The sequence below is a fragment of the Polypterus senegalus genome, chromosome 17 (assembly GCF_016835505.1).
Source record: "Polypterus senegalus isolate Bchr_013 chromosome 17, ASM1683550v1, whole genome shotgun sequence".
NCBI classification, from domain to species: domain Eukaryota; kingdom Metazoa; phylum Chordata; class Cladistia; order Polypteriformes; family Polypteridae; genus Polypterus; species Polypterus senegalus.
In genome coordinates, this window is record NC_053170.1 from 75160209 (window position 1) to 75179671 (window position 19463).

Sequence of the window (19463 nt, forward strand, 5' to 3'; positions counted from 1 at the left end):
AAAGTTGGTTTAACATGTCTACTTACCTTGTTGTTGCAGTGATTTGAGGCCTTCTTGGGCCTCACTGTGCAGGTTCTCCAAGTATTGCGGCCTATTCCCGGGTATAAACACATTCTCCTGGTAAGACTGTCCAGCTGTATAATGTACAGTGAGCTGGCTTTCATCATCAGGCTTTGGGTTTGCTGCAATAAAAGAAATACAAACCATTAGTCTATTGGAGAATTATATTACATTCATTTTTAAACCAATTTTGTTATTTTTTTTATACACCGCCTGTCTTAATAGAATATTTTCTTTTTAGTGCTGCTCTGGTTTTCTTGATCCTTAAAAGAAGATTAAAAATCTTCCAGTCAGTTAAAACTATAATAAGCAAACTAAAATAAGTAAACTATGATAGACTAAACACTTCAAATATGTTAGAGGTGACAGACTATAGTAATTTTACTGTTTCCATACTTTTCTGATGTATCTGTTTTATTACAAAAATGTAACCAAAGGTTTAGAACTGTGTAGGTAATGCTTAAAACACAGGGCTGATCCAGATGTCTTCTTACTTTTAAATAATAAATGAATCATTTAAAAACATTTGAGTGTGTGTGAAATTACTGTGTGCTTAATGGCTATCATCTTCTTCCTTACAGTAGCAGTATAGCAAAGATATGTCAAGGAACATGAATAGAGACAGAAATTAGTTTTTGAAGGTTGTGGATTTCATCAAAAATGTTATCTATTATAAACCTGTACTGATTTAGCAGAAATACCTGCTACTGGGGATTGGTGCTGTTCCCTCGTGACCCATACATTGGATTGTGGTTTCTAATGCAGGATGGATGGATAGGTGTTTTCTTTTGTATTTTTTCTCATTGAATTATGCATTGATAGGTCAGTCGTATGTTTAATCAATAGTCAATCGTTGGCCCACCAATCCATTCTCTTTTCCTGCTGTTCCTGTGTTTAGCATATTCAATATATTTTTATCTATAATAATCATAGAGTCAAAAAAGGGTCCTGACTAGCAAGAGGATATTAATGGTGGCAATGGGCACACGCAAGCCCAGTATAAAACTTCCAAAAACTAAGCAGACTTACACTGGCAATGCCAGAGAGACCTTAATGTCGACATAGAATGACAGGGCACACTGACCCAGCCATTCCTGGGATGCATGATGCCGTAGGAATGAAACCTCCAAGGCTTTTGCACAGAGACAGAAAATGTGAATATCCTAGAAAGACGTGAGAACTAATCCTCCAAGATGACGGAAAACAGGAATCAGCAAGGACTGAATGTGTGCCTGAATGTCTACTTTAAAAAAAGAGAGAGTGAAGGAAAGAGAGAAAGGGTCCAGTGAGAGCTAGCAAGAGGCCACAATATATCTTTTGGGTTGAAGGTAGCAACATAATGTCCTTAGCTGGGGAAGCAGAAAAAAGTAAGCCCATTTATGATCAACGTCACAGAATGTCCGTCAGTCGTTGTCCAACCTGGTATATCCACCAATCCCAGCCAGCACAGGGCAGGAACAAACCCCGGGCAGGGTGCCAGCCCACCGTAGGGCACACACACACCCCTACACACCCAGCACACACTAGGGACAATTTAGGATTACCAATGCATCTAACCTGCATGTCTTTGGACTGTGGGAGGAAACCCACGTAGACACAGGGAGAACCCAGGTCTCCTTACTGCGAGGCAGCAGCACTACCACTGCGCCACCATGCCAGCCAGGTCACATAATGCTGGAAGAAAAACAATGCTGTCTTGTTTGGCCATTGGAAGGCATTACACAGCCACTGAGTGGAAGAACAGGGACACGGTGCTTCCCCTTTAAGAGAAAGCGATGCTGATGTGCTCTCAAAGAGCTGATGCAAGAAGAACATCTATATGCATCTTTGTAACACGATGAAGCTTTTGTTTCATTTAAGGAACTGGCTTGGATTATGTGTTTGTAAAGTGGATTAATGGTATATCTATCAGATGATAGATAGATAGATAGATAGATAGATAGATAGATAGATAGATAGATAGATAGATAGATAGATAGATAGATAATGTTTGCAATCATCAATCTATGTAATATGTATTTGCTTATTTTAACCTATTCTTTTAATATATTTAACTTGTTTGCATCTGAAAATTACTAGTATTAATAGTATAATTAGTAGTAGTGGTAGTAGTAGTACTTTAGTAATATTGTAATGCTCCATGCAAATCTGCTGAAGAAGATGCCATGTATAAATATGGAAAATTGAACTGAATTTCACGCTCATTGTTCTACTATTTTGTAGTTTGTTTTTTAAGCATTCATATTCCTCCAGTGTAGGATTTCAAGTCCTCACCTAAATACCAAGCCTGTGCTATTCCAGGATTTGCATTTTCTTTTTACAGCCATTTGCAGACCATGTCATTTTCTCTTTGTTTACTATCAAAAAGTAAATTATAAACTTTTTGTCTTTCAACCAGATGACTTTTCCAAAATATTTTACAGTTTCACTAAAATCAGGAGTGTTAGGCCTTTTATGAATGATCAGTATTGAAAATGTAATACAGGAACACGTCAGAAGACAAATGAAACAGCATATATTGCACATTGTGTAAAAGTGATTTTTTTTACTCAGTTGTTTATTTGTTTTATGCTAAACAATAAAAACTAACACTTTAGAATGGGGCTGCCTTGGTCCATGTTAACAAGATCTTAACAGATACCTTGTTTGATCTTACAACATACAAATCATCAGTGACAGTTTAGAATAGAGACTTGGTACAGCGCATCACTTAGTCATTTACAGCTAGAGAGAAAGACCATAACAAAGTTTTTTTTTTGTAAGACTTGAAATAAGAGAAAATAGATGCCCCACAGTAAGACTTTAAAGCCACTATACCAAAGTGAATACTGTGAATGCATTAATATACTGTACTGCTTCAAACAATTCTGTACATTTACAATTAAAGACATGTCGTTTGGATGTTTTCCAAAGTTCACTTTTAGTAAATATAATTAAAATGCCATTCTGAAGAAACAAAACTATTTTTTTTACCTCTTATGTAAAGCGTCAGTTAGGACCATAACCTGGCTTAGCATGCATGGTTATTGTGTTGTGCACAAGTGTTCCCTGCAATGGACTGGAGTTTTAAACAGGGAGGGCTTCTTCCTTCATCTCAATTCTGCTGCTGAGATAGACCCAGACCTTCCTTGACCCTAAAGTTTGATGAAGCAGATTAAGGAATTGGATGCATGGATGATAGCAGTGGAGTGTCAATGTGGTACAGTGCCCTCTGATGTGTCCTGTGTCTCATTATGTGTTTGTTTCCTGTCTTACACCAAAAGCTGCTGGGATAGGCCCTGATTCCACTTGATCCTAGAACTGGAAATGGCAGCTTCAGGAAAAAGGGTTTAAAATTATGATGAGAGCAGATACAGTAGATGACAGTTGGCACTTTAAAAAGTACATGTGAGCAAAGACAGAAGCTGTGTAACTGTTTATTGTAAACAAATATTTGAAATAAGTACATATGTGGAGAAAGGTTCCAAGAGCTGAAGTTGAAAAGCTTAGTGATTTTATACTAGTGAACAGAAATTGTGAACTGTGTTGGCCTGAATAACCTGTGTTCCCCAAACATGAGGGCAGTTTTCACAAGAACAAGCACAGTTCATTAATCTGAATTGTCTTATTTTACTAATAATTATTAAGTTATCCAAAAATGATCTTCTTGGTAACTAGGTTTGCAAAATTTAACCAAAGTCATCATACATCTGTGTCCAGCAATGTTCAGGTTGAAGAATTAATTTTAAGAAAAGTTTCATCTCCAGTTCTTAGGTTTTTTCAAAGATTATATACAGTTTCACATGATAAACCAACCCTCTGCATATTCTGGAACTGCAGAGCCTTAGCCTCATTCTGTAACCCTGATACTGGAGCTGAGCCTGATGAATATAAACTCTACCTGGGGATCTGTCACCATGGTCACCCTTTGTTTGCAAAGATCACAGCCCTCAAAGAAGCTTTTTGAATTTGAAGACAATAGCAAGATCCACACAGTTCATTCATATTGAATTTCACAGTGATGGCGCAAAGAAAAGGTTTCAGGACAAATAAGATTTTTTTTGGAACTAGAATTAGAATTAGATAAATGTCTTGCAGTTTAAATTAATCAGAAAAAAGCTTTTAAATTTCTACTACTCATTTCTGTAAGAGCATGAAGTTTTTTTGTATCTTTAATGATAATGGATGAAACTTATATAATTTATTTCCACAGATTCACAAAAGTACCTAAATGAAATTTAGATATTTAGAATAAGCCAGTATACATTATATGCTTACCAATTTTTCTTGCCCAACCAAATAAACTAATGAATAAATAGATAAATACAATGATGTGTACTTACTCTTTTTTTTAATAACAGCAAAAAGAGAACGGACATTTTTGCTCAAGAATACCACCATAGCTTCTTTGGGAGGAGGGAAAAAAAGTGTAGAATCCAGTATATCTGAATAAATGTGTCCAGTAAAGGTAGGCGACTAAAGAAGACAAACTAAAAAAGCACGACAAGCATTAACAAAGAACTGTTCAGCCTTGCTGTCCCAGTTGCAGGATCCTTCTGTCAGTGCATCCCTCTATTGTCCACGGGCAACTACTCTACCTCCCATCACGCGGCACTCAACTCTCAGTGCTCAAAAGTAACTTGTTCAGATTAGTAGATTCTCCTTAACTAACAGAGCACCTGGCATGTACAGAGCAAAAGTGAACAAAGCTTTCCACAGCCACAGAACTGAGCAGTAAGTAGTAAAGAAGCCACAGGTGTCTGTGCTCTGATGTCAGCTTGTCTCTTCCTGCGTGCAGTTGTTCCTTGCCAGCATAGCCGCTGGTAATGCTTTTCTCACAGAGACAACAGTCCCACATCCTCATTTCCCCTCCCATTAACTGAGCTGCGCGCACACACTTTCATGTGTGTACATTTTGCTTGCATTCTCTTTCTCTCCCTCCCTCCCTCTCGCACTCATTTCCTCTTTTCATTCAGTCAGGACACAAATCACCTCTGTCACCAGGATTAATAAAGCCTTTTCATTCTTACATTGAACATACAGCATCCAATCAAAAAGATGCACTTCAAGTCTGGAGGGAATTCGTAGATGCAATGTAAAATAATCTTGTAGAGCCAGCAATTATGCTGTTGGAGTCACTGGAGTGGGGGTGGGGTGAAGGGGTGTTGCCTGCCTTATTTTATACATTTTTATGGTATATTGCTAAATATATTAAAAATACACTTTACAAATGCATACATTCTTAGAATAACCTATAGCCTCCTTTCAAATGGTCTCATACAAATTTCACAATCTAAGAAAATATATTTGACTTATTTATGATATAGATAATAATGTTAATGAAGTCATTATAATACAAGGCACAGTCACTACTGTCAGATTAATAACTTGAAATAATAATAACTGAAATCTGCAAAGAATAAAAATAATAGCCCTACAAAAATGAAATGAAAAGACTAAACAGTACAAAAACTGTGTATCTGCTATCAGTGTAGGTGACCAGCCAATTGCAGGGATGTACAGGTAAGCATGAGACTGTAGGTTCAGCCCCCACTGCTATTTCTATGTACAGAAACCGACTAGCCTGTGGACAGTATGTTGCCTGGATTCCAAATCAAAACCGGCAAAGTTAGGATATTGTTCAAACAGGCATTGTCGTCTAGCACAGAGGTTTTGGTCTTAAGGGCGACAGTAGCCATAGGTTTTCATTCCAGACTATATCTACAGCAAATTAAAAATCAATTACTAATGGTAATGCAAAATACATTTAGATCACCAGCTCCTTAAGATTTACATCTTTTGACTACTGCTAAACATTTGAATCCTGAGTTATTTTTATTGCTTCACGTTTTTTGTTTATAACAATAAGACACGAATGACAGAAACTGGTCCCTTTAACAGATTTATATGTTGGTCAGGATGTGTTTGATAACATACTATTATTAAACCTCCTTAATCCAATTCAGGGTCATGAGGGTCAGGACGTATCCCAGCAGTACTGGTTGTAAGGCAGGAAACAGGAAACAGCCCTGGATGGTGCATCAGTCCACTGCTGGGCCCACTCATGCACACAACTGTTAACCTAACCAGCACATCTGTGAGGATGTGGGAGGAAATCCATAGTACTTTAGGGTAAATCCGCATAGAAGCAGGAAGAATGTATGAACTCCAAACAGACAACAGCCAGGTGTCAGATTCAAACACGAGTCTTTGACAGTGTGGAGTTTGTCCCTCTCTCCTTTTGTCTCACAGCACAAGTAGGTTAGCATTTTGGATCATTTTAAATGGGCTCAATTATTTGTACCAGAGAGATAATGAAAGAGAGACCCCGTAATGAACTGCCACCCTCTCTGTCACCAGCTTCTGCCTCATGTCCAAAGCGTCTTGAATGGACTCTGATCTCTTATGTTCCTAAACTGGGTTAAGCAGGTCTTAGTAATATCATGGTTTTTTTTCTATAATTCACAAACTAAATTAATCTTTCTCCTTTTTTGTTTCTAAATTGTACTATTTTAAATGGCAACAATGATGCATATTGATTGATCCTTTTCTAAATCTGCTTTGTCCACTTCAGGGTTAGAGCCTAGTCAAATAGCACTAGTCTGAACCAATTCTACAAGGAACACAATTTGATTGCAAGATGCACTTTTTATGCACTGAGGGACTAATTTCTTAAAATCTTTACTTTAATGATGGAGATGAAAACAGGGGTATCCTTTTGAAACCCACTTTGAAATGAGCAAAACTGAACCCAAGTCCCAAAATCTGTTTGTCCAGCATGCTGCTCTCCTGTCTGTTAGCACTGCTTTCTCTTTAGTTTAGGCAGATGCTTTGATTCTCTTTTTGTCACAGCCCAATGTCAAAGGAATTGGGCCTTATTATAAAGCTAAGAGTCATCACTTCAGTTCTCATTACTGACTCCATGAGTGAACTTAAGTGACTTTACTTCATCTGCCCAAGCTAAAACTGTACAAACAAAACTGTGTGCTGTGTACTTGTGATTTATACATAACTTAAAACACAGCATAGTGAACAAGATGGGCTTTATTCACAGAGCCACAGCTTTGCAAGGAAGCTTATTAAAGCTTTCTTTTCTGACAACTGACAAATTCCTTTAAACGGTAAAAACTCTTATTCATTGATTAAGTCAAACAGAGATGAACATGGAAAAAATGTCCATTGAAACACAGTATAGATCAAGACCATGACTGGCTGCTGACTTCAGAAACTCCATAAAATGTGAAACTGTTTGAACGAGATGAGAGATCAGAGATGTAAAGCGTGGGATGAATTGAAATGTCTGCCTGTGCAGGATTTGCATTTTTTCTTCAATGTATCTGAAGCAGATGGCTCTTTGAATATTGTCAAAGTAGGCTATTTATCATGTGGCTTTGTCAGAAAATACTGTGTTTTTTTAAAAAAAGATTTCAGTCAGGCTGCTTTTAGAATTGCTTAGTCAAAGATAAGATAACCTTTTCTTCTTTGACTCTACGAGATTATTGCTATGCCCTAGTGGCTCAGTTGTTCTGAATTACAACCTTGGGTGCATTTGCCAAACTTTGGAAATAAAGCAGATTCAGATCACTGGCTGCATGTCAACCTCTGTGTTCACCAAGCCTGTTATTTAAACAAGCTCGATTGTCTGTGTGCTGATACTGAGCCTGTAGCCATAAGATTTATCTCACTCTAACATACTCGGCTACTACTTCCTTCACTGTGGAAAGAGTAAAAATGAAAACTGGACTCTGTTCAGACCTCTGGTCTCTTTTCATATTGTTTGGTAGATTGACACAGAGACAATTGTTGATCTTGGTAAATATTTCCTAAGGCTATTGACTTGATTCCGCCCCTTTCTGCAACACAAAGCAACCCTGTGTGGCTGATCTTCACTGCTGAATGGGAAAAGGGAGCCACAATAGGCATGATATTCAGCCACTTGAGGGGCACTGTGCTCCCTCTCTGTCTTCAGATTGCATGAATATGTATCAAGGATAAAGATGCAACACTGGGTCAACACGGAAACATCTGGCACACAGCAACTTTGCAGCATATAGTTCCTTTACTTAAACTCATCATGTGGGATTTGTGGGACAGGTTTTCCATTCTCTGTTTTAGAGGAGAAATCTTCATCACAATCCTCCTAAGATGCTGAATCTATTGTTGTGAAATTCTAACTATTAATTTACAGAAGATATTGCAAGAAGTAATCATTATAGGCTTATGAATAAACTAGAATAAACTACACTTTAAAATACGAGGCTTGAAAATTCAAAAATCTCAACCAAATAACCCAAAGTTACCCATGTTATGTTCCAAGCCACCACGACCTTTACCAGGAAAAGCAGATGGAAAGATGAAATGAGATGAAATGTCCCAAGCCTGATTTTCCCTCAGCTAAGAAGAATCAATCCAACTTTTACAGTAAGTTAAGCTTGTGTGTGATAAGAATGCCCTATGATGGCCAAGTAAACTGTCCAGTATTAAATGCCATATTCTACACAAGGCTGGTGGGTTATGCACTTCTCATGACCCTGAAATGAATATGTAGGTTATAAAATGCATGGATGGATAGAATGAATGGGTTTAGTTCAAACCAGCACATTGACACAGTGATTTTAATGCAGGATCACATAGCTCCACTGATTATCTTAAAAAGCATACCTTTGGGAAATAAGAGGAAATCAAATCACCAGGAGTAAACCTGAACATTCTAACATGACAGAGTAATTTGAACCAAGAATTCCAGAGCTGGGCCATTATTCCACAGCTGTGGCTGTCCAAAGGTTTTCATTTGCTGCTTTAAGCCAGCTATTTCCTAAGTTCAAATGTTGACTTCTCATTTTCTTTAGTTAGAACTATGAAAGGCACTCCATGTACTTCTCGTTTGTGTGACCCAAGTGAGCTGACTAGCATAGGCAACTGCTGATGACATGAAGACTTGGGAGCGGGCACAAACTCTTGATTTATCATAGCATTCAGTTCTTAGCAGGTCACAACTAAACCAGCTGACCCGGGTTTGCTGAACCAAAATTTTAAAACCTTACCATTTATACATTGACAGAAGGTGCATTCTTAACAATGTAATATAAAATAGGCATCAATATTTTTGCTTTTAGTTAATTCTATTTCATTTATGCAAACTATGATGTTAAGTACGTGCACCCAGAATGTGTAAGTGAGTTAAGAGTAATTTGAAACAGCCGGTCTATCAGAGAGCACACAAAATTAATTCATTTGTTAATAATCATTTTCAGGGTATTGTGATTTAATGTTTCTGCCAAAAATCCAATCTTACACATTAAGATATTTTGTATACATTGCTCAACTTTCAGAAAATTGAAAACTAAGTATGGATTGTCTATTGACCTCTATTGTCAATACTGCATCTAATATCTCAAATTATATCAGAAGACTTTGGGATGTTAAATGTGAAAAAACGTACAATCCTTACACAAACAGTTAAGGTATATACAAAGTAATGAAAAGTAGTGGAAGCCAATATCATACATGAAACTCCAATAACTTATTTATTAAATAACTAAATCAATCAAATCCAGTGTTCCAGCTGTAGTTTAAATAGTAAATACAGCTGATTGTAAGTAATGTGAGCATTCTCAGTTTTAGCTACGCAGTGTATTGTTCAGGAGGTATTGGTAGGGTATTGAAGTTATATCTTTTGCTCAAGCATTCCGTGTACTGTATGTCCAACTCATGCAAACAAATATGCCAGCATACACCTGATCTGCCTCTGTGAGAAGCACAAAAGCAATTTTTACTTGTGGGATTAACCAGGATGATATTACTCAAAAATTGCTTCCAACAGATATATATTTTTGAAGAATTATGGTAATAGAAAGAGAAAGCTAATCATTTTTATAATTTTGATTTAGGAAAAAAACAAAGAAACCTAATTTTTGAAATAGAAAATAATGTTTGTTTTTTTTACACATCACTTATATAAGTGTGAAGCACAACACCACAACAGGTAGTGCTACTTGTTTGCACTTCTTAAGGGGAGTTGGTTTGAATCCTGGCTCACTCACTGCCTGTGTACAGTTTGCATGTTCTCCCACATCCCAAAGAAGTACAGGTTAGGTAGACTGGCAGGCCTAACTTAGCTTGCATGATTGAGTGGCAAGTACCCTGTGATGGAAAAATTAAGTCCTGCCTTGCGTCTGATGCTGCCATGATGGGTTTAGGTTCTTTGTGACTTTGAAGATAGTGAAAGCCCAATTAGACTTGTAAAGCAGAAAATGAACAAAATATATAATCTAATATGTTGAAAAAAGAGGCAAAGCTTTTTGAGTGAGTTTGCTATGAACAAAAATATATTTAATAAATATAACCTCATCTTTATACTTGAGCTTTTGACATTTCCTTTTATTTTATAACACGCATCTTATTTCCTCATGCATCTCAGATTTAGTGAAAAATCTCTTTATTGTAACCCTTAATTTTGTTTTCAAGACATTGTTTCATTCCCACAAAAATGGATACAACAAAAGTTTGTTTTTTTTTTCTAGTTAATGAGAGCTTCAGCCTTGGGCTTGAATGTTTATTGTGCTTCTTTGTTGTCTTTTGATCTTTTCACGTTTCCCAGGAAAGCATTATATTTACCTTTGGGGGGGCACTTTGTTGAAATTTTCCCAGAGGGACACTACCTTCTAGTCCACAGTAAATAATATACTTGTGCATTCAAATAACTATTAATTAATTTCTTTATATTCACAATCACAACATACTTCTGGGGTGCTATGGAAACCTCTGTATGCTAAAGCAAATTAACACTAATTCTGGGTTACCATAGCTTACTGAAAGCCAGCTAAGACCTAAACTTTCTCACCACAACCTTCTTTTAAATGAAGTCAAATGTCTGTGATGTAAGATGTCTGGCAATTAATAAAACAACAGTTATACTTGGTAACAGTTCCACTCAGTAGCAGAAGTAGGATGCGATGCAATCCATTATATCCTGTTAGTTACAGGCTGCATTACCTGTCTTTACCACTCGGTGTCATGCCGCATAAGTTAACACTGCAGCAGGGCCACTTGAAATGGCAGCATCTTCTGTAACATAATGACACAGCTTACTTACTTAATAAGAATGAAGTGCTTTATTGTTTAGAAAAGCTAAACTGAATTCAGAAAGTGCAATAACTAAATCCTAGTGCGAGAATTAATGACAACTGCCACAGTCACAATTCACCTCTACAAAAAAAATTACATTTATGTACTTGACCGTTGAAGCTAGGCTGTTACTGCAGAAAAGATCTTACTTCTCATTATATTTGTCTAAAAATAACTCCATGAAAGAACTATGTAAATATCCTGCCTCAAACATTGTAAAGCTTGTTCCCAGATAAGACATTCAGGGCAGAGGTTTTTTGTTTCTTTTTCTCCACTTCCTTTCATTTACAGTATTTTTCTAACATGATAGAAGAAGAGAAAGTTTATTTGATCAGATCAGATCGTGCCCAGTGTCAAGGTCATTTTTCTACTAAGTCTATTTGATCAATGGTGTGATTGTGAGAAGGACGAGGCACCTGAGCCCAAGACTCAATGAACAATGAAGTTATTTTTGAAAGCATGCCTGAAGATTAGAACCTAATTATTGTGTACTATTCCATCACAAGCAGGGTAGTCAGCACTGTACTTTTAATTTAGCTACTGTTTCAAAGAAACCGGTTCATTTACCATGTTTAGTGCAGGAGCAGGCTGCCCAGTTGGTCCTAAACAAGTTTCTTTCACATTCACAACTTTCAGTTTTAAAGGCTTAAAAGATAACAGCTGGTATTTTCTCACACAGAAAATTGCTGTTTTATTTAGACAACATGATGGACATGATTAACAAACTTTTTAAATTATAGCAAACATGAGCTTAGGATGGGCCCTGTTTTCCTTCTTATAGAGGGCAGTGACTAGAGGGCATTACTTGAGGCCCTGGTTTTCCCCAAAGTCCCCACAAAATGGAAGTGTCAATCCTCAGACAGAGCCCTCAGGATCTGGTTTTCCAAGGAAATTCATCAGAGAGCACAGCATTGATAGCCTAAGTGGTCAGTTTCCAACAATGCTTGGTTGTTACTTGTGACACACTTTCAAAAACATTCTCTACACTTTCTATAACTCTCTTCCCCAGCATCTTTCTTAAACTTGGAAAGTTATGGGATTTTAAATGTGAAAGAACATGCAAACCCTACACAGACAGTTGAGAGTATTTACAAAATGACGAAAAGAAGTGGAAGTCAAGGTCATACATGAAACTCCAATAACTTACTTATTAAATAGCCATTTACTACATACTACTCTGCAGCCTGTGCCCTCACTAACTATTAATCGTCACAGAAGCACTCGATGTTTGGTATGGGTAAGTGGGGTTCAGTCTCCCAAGGGACACAAATAAGCTCATTAAAAATTCAGAAGTCATGCTAAAGATGAAAATGTGCAGGGGTTGCTTCTGAGATTCAAGCTGCTGTGCAGCCGCCTCAATAATTTACTTTTAAAACATAACAAAGACTCAAGGAAGAGTTTCTAAAAAAATAAAAGTTTTTCTAGCAAATATACATTATGTGCACTATTCTGACATTCTCATTTTAGACACTTTTTAAATAAGTATACCTTCCTCATTCCTTTGTTTTTCTTTCTCAGAGTCTCTATTTAATCTTTAAATAATTTGCCAGCAGCAAAACAAAATAGTACACGCCTAAAATCTTAAGAAGCCCGGCATCTGCAGGTGAGTTCATGTTGCAACTTAGTCCTTGTGATGGAATCCTAGCCATGTCTCCACAAACACTGCCAAACACAGCATGCACTAAGACACCCAGAAGATGGATCACAGGATTCAGTGAATTACCTGAAGACACACCCGCACTCACACACACAGTTGTCCCAGGAAACCTGTAACTGTTTACTACCCTCTTTGTTAAATTCTGGACTCTGAATCTTCAAAGTGTAAATGCACATTGTAAATCCCACACATCAAGGCAAATATATGTGGCTACTATACTGGAAAGTGTATTTCTGAAACATGTGTCTTGGTCCATCTTGGATAGTACGGTTTATCGACTTACAGATGTTTCTGGAATTCTTCCTTTATATGGTTGTGCTTTTAATTCCATTTTCATCTTAAAGTGAATCCATCCATCCATCCATCCATTTTCTAACCCGCTGAATCCGAATACAGGGTCACGGGGGTCTGCTGGAGCCAATCCCAGCCAACACAGGGCACAAGGCAGGAACCAATCCTGGGCAGGGTGCCAACCCACCGCAGGACATACACAAACACACCCACACACCAAGCACACACTAGGGCCAATTTAGAATCGCCAATCCACCTAACCTGCATGTCTTTGGATTGTGGGAGGAAACCCACACAGACACGGGGAGAACATGCAAACTCCACGCAGGGAGGACCCAGGAAGCGAACCCGGGTCTCCTAACTGCGAGGCAGCAGCGCTACCACTGCGCCACCGTGCCGCCCTCTTAAAGTGAATATCCTTTCTTTTTAAGAACATTTATCTATTCTTGTGAACCTGTGCTCTGCTCCCCTCATTCCTGAGTATAAACCCAAACAATAAAAATGTATGTGTGATAATTTGCATACATTTAATTAATAATAAATACACCGGTATAAATGGATGTCTACAGGAGTGAAAAAAATGTTTCTTTAGAGAAGCACACAAACTTCTGTCACAAGAATGAGAGTGGACAACGTATGTGAAACAGTAATCTGTGCTTGAAGGAGGTGTCCATGGAAGTGCTGATTTAATGAAGATCTACAGAATTCTGAAAGAGACATCTCTCTGCAGCAGGCAGAAGCACAGACAGTAAAGAGTCATTCTCTGGCCAAGTGGTACTATCAGCGTTGGAAACGTTTCAAACATTCTGCACAGTGGCATCACACATATGAAGTCCGAATCTTCTGGAGGCTTATGCAATGATACTGGTTTTCAGTCAGATGTTACAAACAAAGTTCTTGTTAAGGTCTTGTTATGGAGATGACAGTGACTAAGTGATGTAGTTGTTGTCCCAAAAGGATAGCCAAAGAATTGTTACCTATTCATTTAAATCATGAGGCAATAGCATGGAATTTGATAAAACTTCAGCATCTTGATACTGAATCCTAGGTCTGGTGTCTTTCTGTATGGCATATGCATATTCCCCCTATATCTGCATGGGCCTTACTTCCAGTCCTTTAGAGTTTTTCTCCACTTTCTCAACCTAGCTTAAATCAATTTAGGATTGTGATAGGGCAGGGCCTATTTCAGCCATACAGAGAAAAAGAAAGGCAACAAATGTGGTCAAGGTACAAACAGGGCCTACTAACACACTCTTACAGCCTTTTTTGTATGTGGATTGCAAATTCATTTCATGTCAGTATTTTTCTCTGGATATTTTGGTGTTTCACCCGAAAGATAAGGAGTTGTGATGGGTGGCCGGCCGTTAATTCCGGCCAATACCCCCAAGCCACCAGGTGGAGCCCTCCTTGCAGTATGGTGGTCCCCAGAAGACCAACAGGGTATCATGGACAATGTAGTTTTTATGTACAACCCTGCTGGATGCCATGGGGGCCACTAGGGGACGCTGCAGGGAGGAATAATGGATATTTTCCCTACGCTCCGGAAGCACATGTGGACAAGAGGAATGACGTGCTTCCGGGATGAAGAAAAGAACTTGTACCTGACACAGAAGTGATTGAGAGTCACATGGACTGGGGATTAGGAACACCTCCGGTCAGGAGATATAAAAGGACAGTGGGAGCTCCCAGACGGCGAGCTGAGCTGGGTGGAAGGGTGGCAACGCGTCTGGGAGTGGAGGATTGTAGTATTTGTGATTTGTTTATGAGTATTGTGGAGGAGAGGGTGCTTTGTGCACTGTGGCAATTTAATAAAGTCATCATTTGGACTTTTACCTGGTGTCTGGAGTCGTGGACAGGGGTGCAAGGGAGCGAGAGCGCCCCTATCTGTCACTGTGGCGTAGTCGGCAGGATACTCCAGCGTCTATTGCGGAGGACCTGCATACAAAATTTCTGTGGGCAGAGAACCCCGAGAAGACTACGTCATCAGGAATCACCACAGCATCACCAGAACCCAAAAATAAATCCAAGTCCGGTATGGGAAAGAAGAAGGGCAAGCAGAGCGACAACGTCAGCAGAAGAGCCTTAGGTGCAATGGCCGACGCTCGGGAGGAGTCAAGGAGCGGCCTTACAAGTCAGGAGAAACCTCCAAGAATCAACGATCACTCTGAGGTACGTGCCTGGAATGTTAATAAAAACCCGTTTATTATTACTCACTTTGTTCCGTGCATGTACTTCGGAGATGACCACTTGGAGGCTCCGAGGGAAAAAGGAGACTGCCCCGAGGACAACGGCCTGCTCCTGTCGAAGCCAGAGCACCTAGGAGATGACTTCCGCATGACGGTAGCCGAAGAGGGACACGACAGCACACCCGCTGCTTGCTAGGAAGGAGGAAGTCCGTGTCCCGCTGTTTGCGCCTTCGAGCCCAAAGGAACGGACTTGGACATTCCGAAGGGGAAGGGGGAGGCGAGCGAGGCACCACTCACCCCGCGAGAAGGTAAGGAGGGTTGGGAAATGGCTGATCGGGATGTCAAAAAAGTATTAACAAAGACAGACCGCAGTTCGCTGAAGGAGGCAACCCGACCCTCAGCAAACTCCAAGTCCCAGAAGCCTCCGCGAGACACTCCAGAGCACGTGCCAGAAGCGGACGTGCTCATTGGCTCCTGGTCGGCAGGTAAGACGAACAAGGAAGTAAGTCTCCTGCCGGCCGAAGTAAACAATATTGACTTACAGGAACTCGAACGGTTAGTCGAGCCCGTTAATAGTTTCTTGCAGGTCCTGAAGACCATGAAAAGATAATTGAGGAGTTGGGAGCAGCAGCCAAAGAGCCGTTAGAGAAAGTGAGGGCCTATGTGCAGCGATTTGGTGGGGAGCCTCCCGAGATGAATAATGCGGCGATACAGGTAAGCAAGACCCGTATCGTAAATAATAGAGTGACGCGGTGTGATTCGGGCCAGCGTTTAATAAGTAGCGGGTGCCAGTACATGGCGGGCCCTACAAATGAGAGTGCTATTATGACGGACCGGTCAGAGGAAGGATCGATCGAGCCGGGGCAGCTGGATAGTGCTGGCTCCCGGAGCGAGGCGGTCCTAAAGACGCCGCCACCGGTCATCTTTAAATCAAAAGGGGTGCAGACAGTAAAGGGTCTCTCTTTACTTAATAGAGAGACTCAGACTGTGGACAAGCCCCAGATCAAAAAGGAGATCCCGAAAATAAAACAGGGGTCTCCTAATAAGAATGAAATAAAAGAGTAAACACCATTAGAGGCGGCAGGGGTTTCTCTCCCAGCAAGAAAAGGAGCGGACCTAACGTTTCCTAATTGTTTTCAGTCCCTCAGGGGGAGAATACCAGGAGGACAGAGGCAGTGTTACGGGTGCCGAAGGTTGGGCCATATTTGGCGAAAATGTCCTTGAAGAGAGGGGGACAAGATGTCGAATTGGTCTAATATTCCCCCTAGGTTCTCCAGGCACCAAGATATTCAGATCAATCAAGGCTCAACCGGAACGTTCTTTTGGAGGAAGACTTCCCTTATTATAATTCGTCGCTGGGAGGGGAATACTGTGATGGATGGCCGGCCGTTTATCCCGGCCAATACCCCCAAGCCGCCAGGTGGAGCCCTCCTTGCAGTATGGTGGTCCCCAGAAGACCAGCAGGGCATCATGGACAATGTAGTTTTTATGTACAACCCTGCTGGATGCCATGGGGGCCACTAGGGGACGCTGCAGGGAGGAATAATGGATATTTTCCCTACGCCCCGGAAGCACATCTGGACAAGAGGAATGACATGCTTCCGGGTGAAGAAAAGAACTTGTACCTGACACAGAAGTGATTGAGAGTCACATGGACTGGGGATTAGGAACACTTCCGGGTCAGGAGATATAAAAGGACAGTGGGAGCTCCCAGACGGCGAGCTGAGCTGGGTGGAAGGGTGGCAACGCGTCTGGGAGTGGAGGATTGTAGTATTTGTGATTTGTTTATGAGTATTGTGGAGGAGAGGGTGCTTTGTGCACTATGGCAATTTAATAAAGTCATCATTTGGACTTTTACCTGGTGTCTGGAGTCGTGGACGGGGGTTCAAGGGAGCGAGAGCGCCCCTATCTACCACAGAGTTTAATTTGTTGATTCTGAATTAGCCCTGTGTGAGTTTGGATGTGTTACTAAGTCGGCTTAGTGATGGACTAGCATCTTTTCCACCACGGAATCTGGCTTTGCACCTGATGCTGTTGGACTAGGCACTGAACTGTATAAATGATGTAGTAAGTGCATGGATGCCACTTTAGGGTCACCTGATGTTAAATGTTTAGATTAGCAGTATTTATAAGAGACTACTAGTAGAGTTGATTTTAGTTGCTAAAATTGCAAAGAAAGTCACAGACCAGGACTGAAATAGAAAATCAGAATAAACCACCTACATGTCCATCTTAATAGAAATAGTACTTAACCCAGTAGTAGTACAGCTGGAGCGTATAATACAGAAAGTGAGATACATATGGGACACCGCCAAGAATATGTGCAAGGCCGGAGGTGCACTCTGCCCAAGTGCACTGCCTACAAAGACCGACATGTCTAGCCATTTCTAGTTGCTTGTGAAGCTTTACAGTGACCCTGAAGCCTTTGGCTTGATATACATGACACTGACAAGTCTTAGCCAGACATCTCTTAACCTGAAATACAAAGAAATACAAACACTGCAACAAGGAATCTGTTATTAGGATGCTGGTTACTTGGGCAGGAAATCTTTTATGATGTTTTGTTAACATTTTGGAAGACCTTGCTGGACATGCTGTTAAGCTTGTGGCCACAGCAGGGTTAGGTCTACATATGACAGAAAAAATAATATGCCACATTTGCTGCACAATTTAAGATAGCAATATGAAGACATCAGGAAGGAACAAACAGGTGAGCTAAGCCATGCACTTACCCAGGTAAAATTGAGTGCTTCCAAGAAATTTATACTTCACAGACTTATTGGTAGAGGGTAAAGTGTATGGGAAATAAGGCAGCCATTTGGAAGAGGTGAGGCCTGTAACTTGAAGTGTACTGATATACTGAATCAAGAAAACGTGCAGGATAATTGAAAGGAAATGGAGTTTACGACCAGGGCTTGAATTGGAAGCAAATAAGTGCCAGTACTCCCTGTTTTTGTTGGCTTTTTGGTTGGTTCTCCTCCTGGTACATTGTAAAACTGACATGATTACTTAATGGGGGGATTTGCATTTGCTAGTCTGATGCTGTTCATTGTATTGGGGGGTGTGCCAAGATACACATGTTGTATCAAAGTGCAGGAAGAGTTGCCATGTGAAGTTTGCAATAATAGAAGTACATTGGATGGGGGTGGTTCCCTTAGAGGTCAGAGTTAGAGGAATTAGTACACAGCCATTTATTGCCCATTTGCCAGTGTGTACTGGCCAGTGTATATTCTGCCACATGATGGGGAACAACCCTAGATGGGCGACCAGTCAATTCTAGGTTACACTTGCAAGCAAACTCACAATCACTCACACCCTAAAAAGAAAAGTGACAACAGCTTCGACTGTATTGCTTACAGATAAAAATGGAAATTCGAAATGGCTAAAATCAATTTAAGAAGAATGTCAGCTTAAAATGGCATTTAAAGTAATTTAAAAAGAAGACGATAGTCAATTAGAAGGTAAAGTTTATATATAAAAGTATTGCAGAAATGAAAATACTGATATGGAAATAATATATATGCTTACATCTTATTTTTTTCTATTTTTGAACCAATGATGAAGTAAGTTATAAGATAGTGGCAACAAGAATTACTCATCAATACAGAGAATATAGAGACATGCTACCAAGATTTAACAGACTAAAAAATAACTAAAATCAGGCAATGTTTAAAAAATGTTAAAATGTTAGTTTCAATCAGACTTCAATGATCTGTAATCTTGTACTCTTACAAAGGTTTGGAGGGTTTAGATCAAAAGAAATATACAAACTGAAACAGGCCTAGAGTATGGAAACAACACTTTACCTCAGAGAAAGTGGGGAACTAAAAATTGAAACTGAAAAGAACTGAAATAAACCTCAAATAAATGAACAAAATTAAAAATTGTGGAAAGTGAAATACAAAGTATAGCAAGCAGCAACTCTTACCTTGCATCTAACTCAACAATGTTAACTGCACACAATAAGTAGCAAGCCCCCTGAACTAAATTAGAATCAGATGTAGGTTTTTAGTTTGTATTGCTCAAAAATTGGTTTTCAGGTATAACACTAGTCATAGGTTTGCTTTTTGGTACTATTGTATTATTATTATTACTAGCCAAGTTAATATAACAAATTTTAAAATATTTGATAGATCTTCGCCTACGTGTACCTTCAACACCTT

The 19463-nt window shown here is 39.6% G+C and overlaps 1 protein-coding gene across 4 annotated transcripts in view; it reads right to left on the reverse strand.

The window, feature by feature from the left end:
• The window catches only part of kiaa1522 (KIAA1522 ortholog), a 148937-nt gene that overhangs the window by 26020 nt on the left and 103454 nt on the right, over positions 1-19463 (reverse strand). For 3 of the 4 annotated variants that reach the window (XM_039739525.1, XM_039739524.1, XM_039739526.1), the window contains one exon: positions 27-182. In XM_039739525.1, coding sequence (XP_039595459.1) covers positions 27-182 — 156 coding nt within the window. Of the gene's footprint in view, positions 1-26; positions 183-4382; positions 4482-19463 lie in introns of those variants that run through there. The other variant, XM_039739527.1, reaches the window with a different exon arrangement.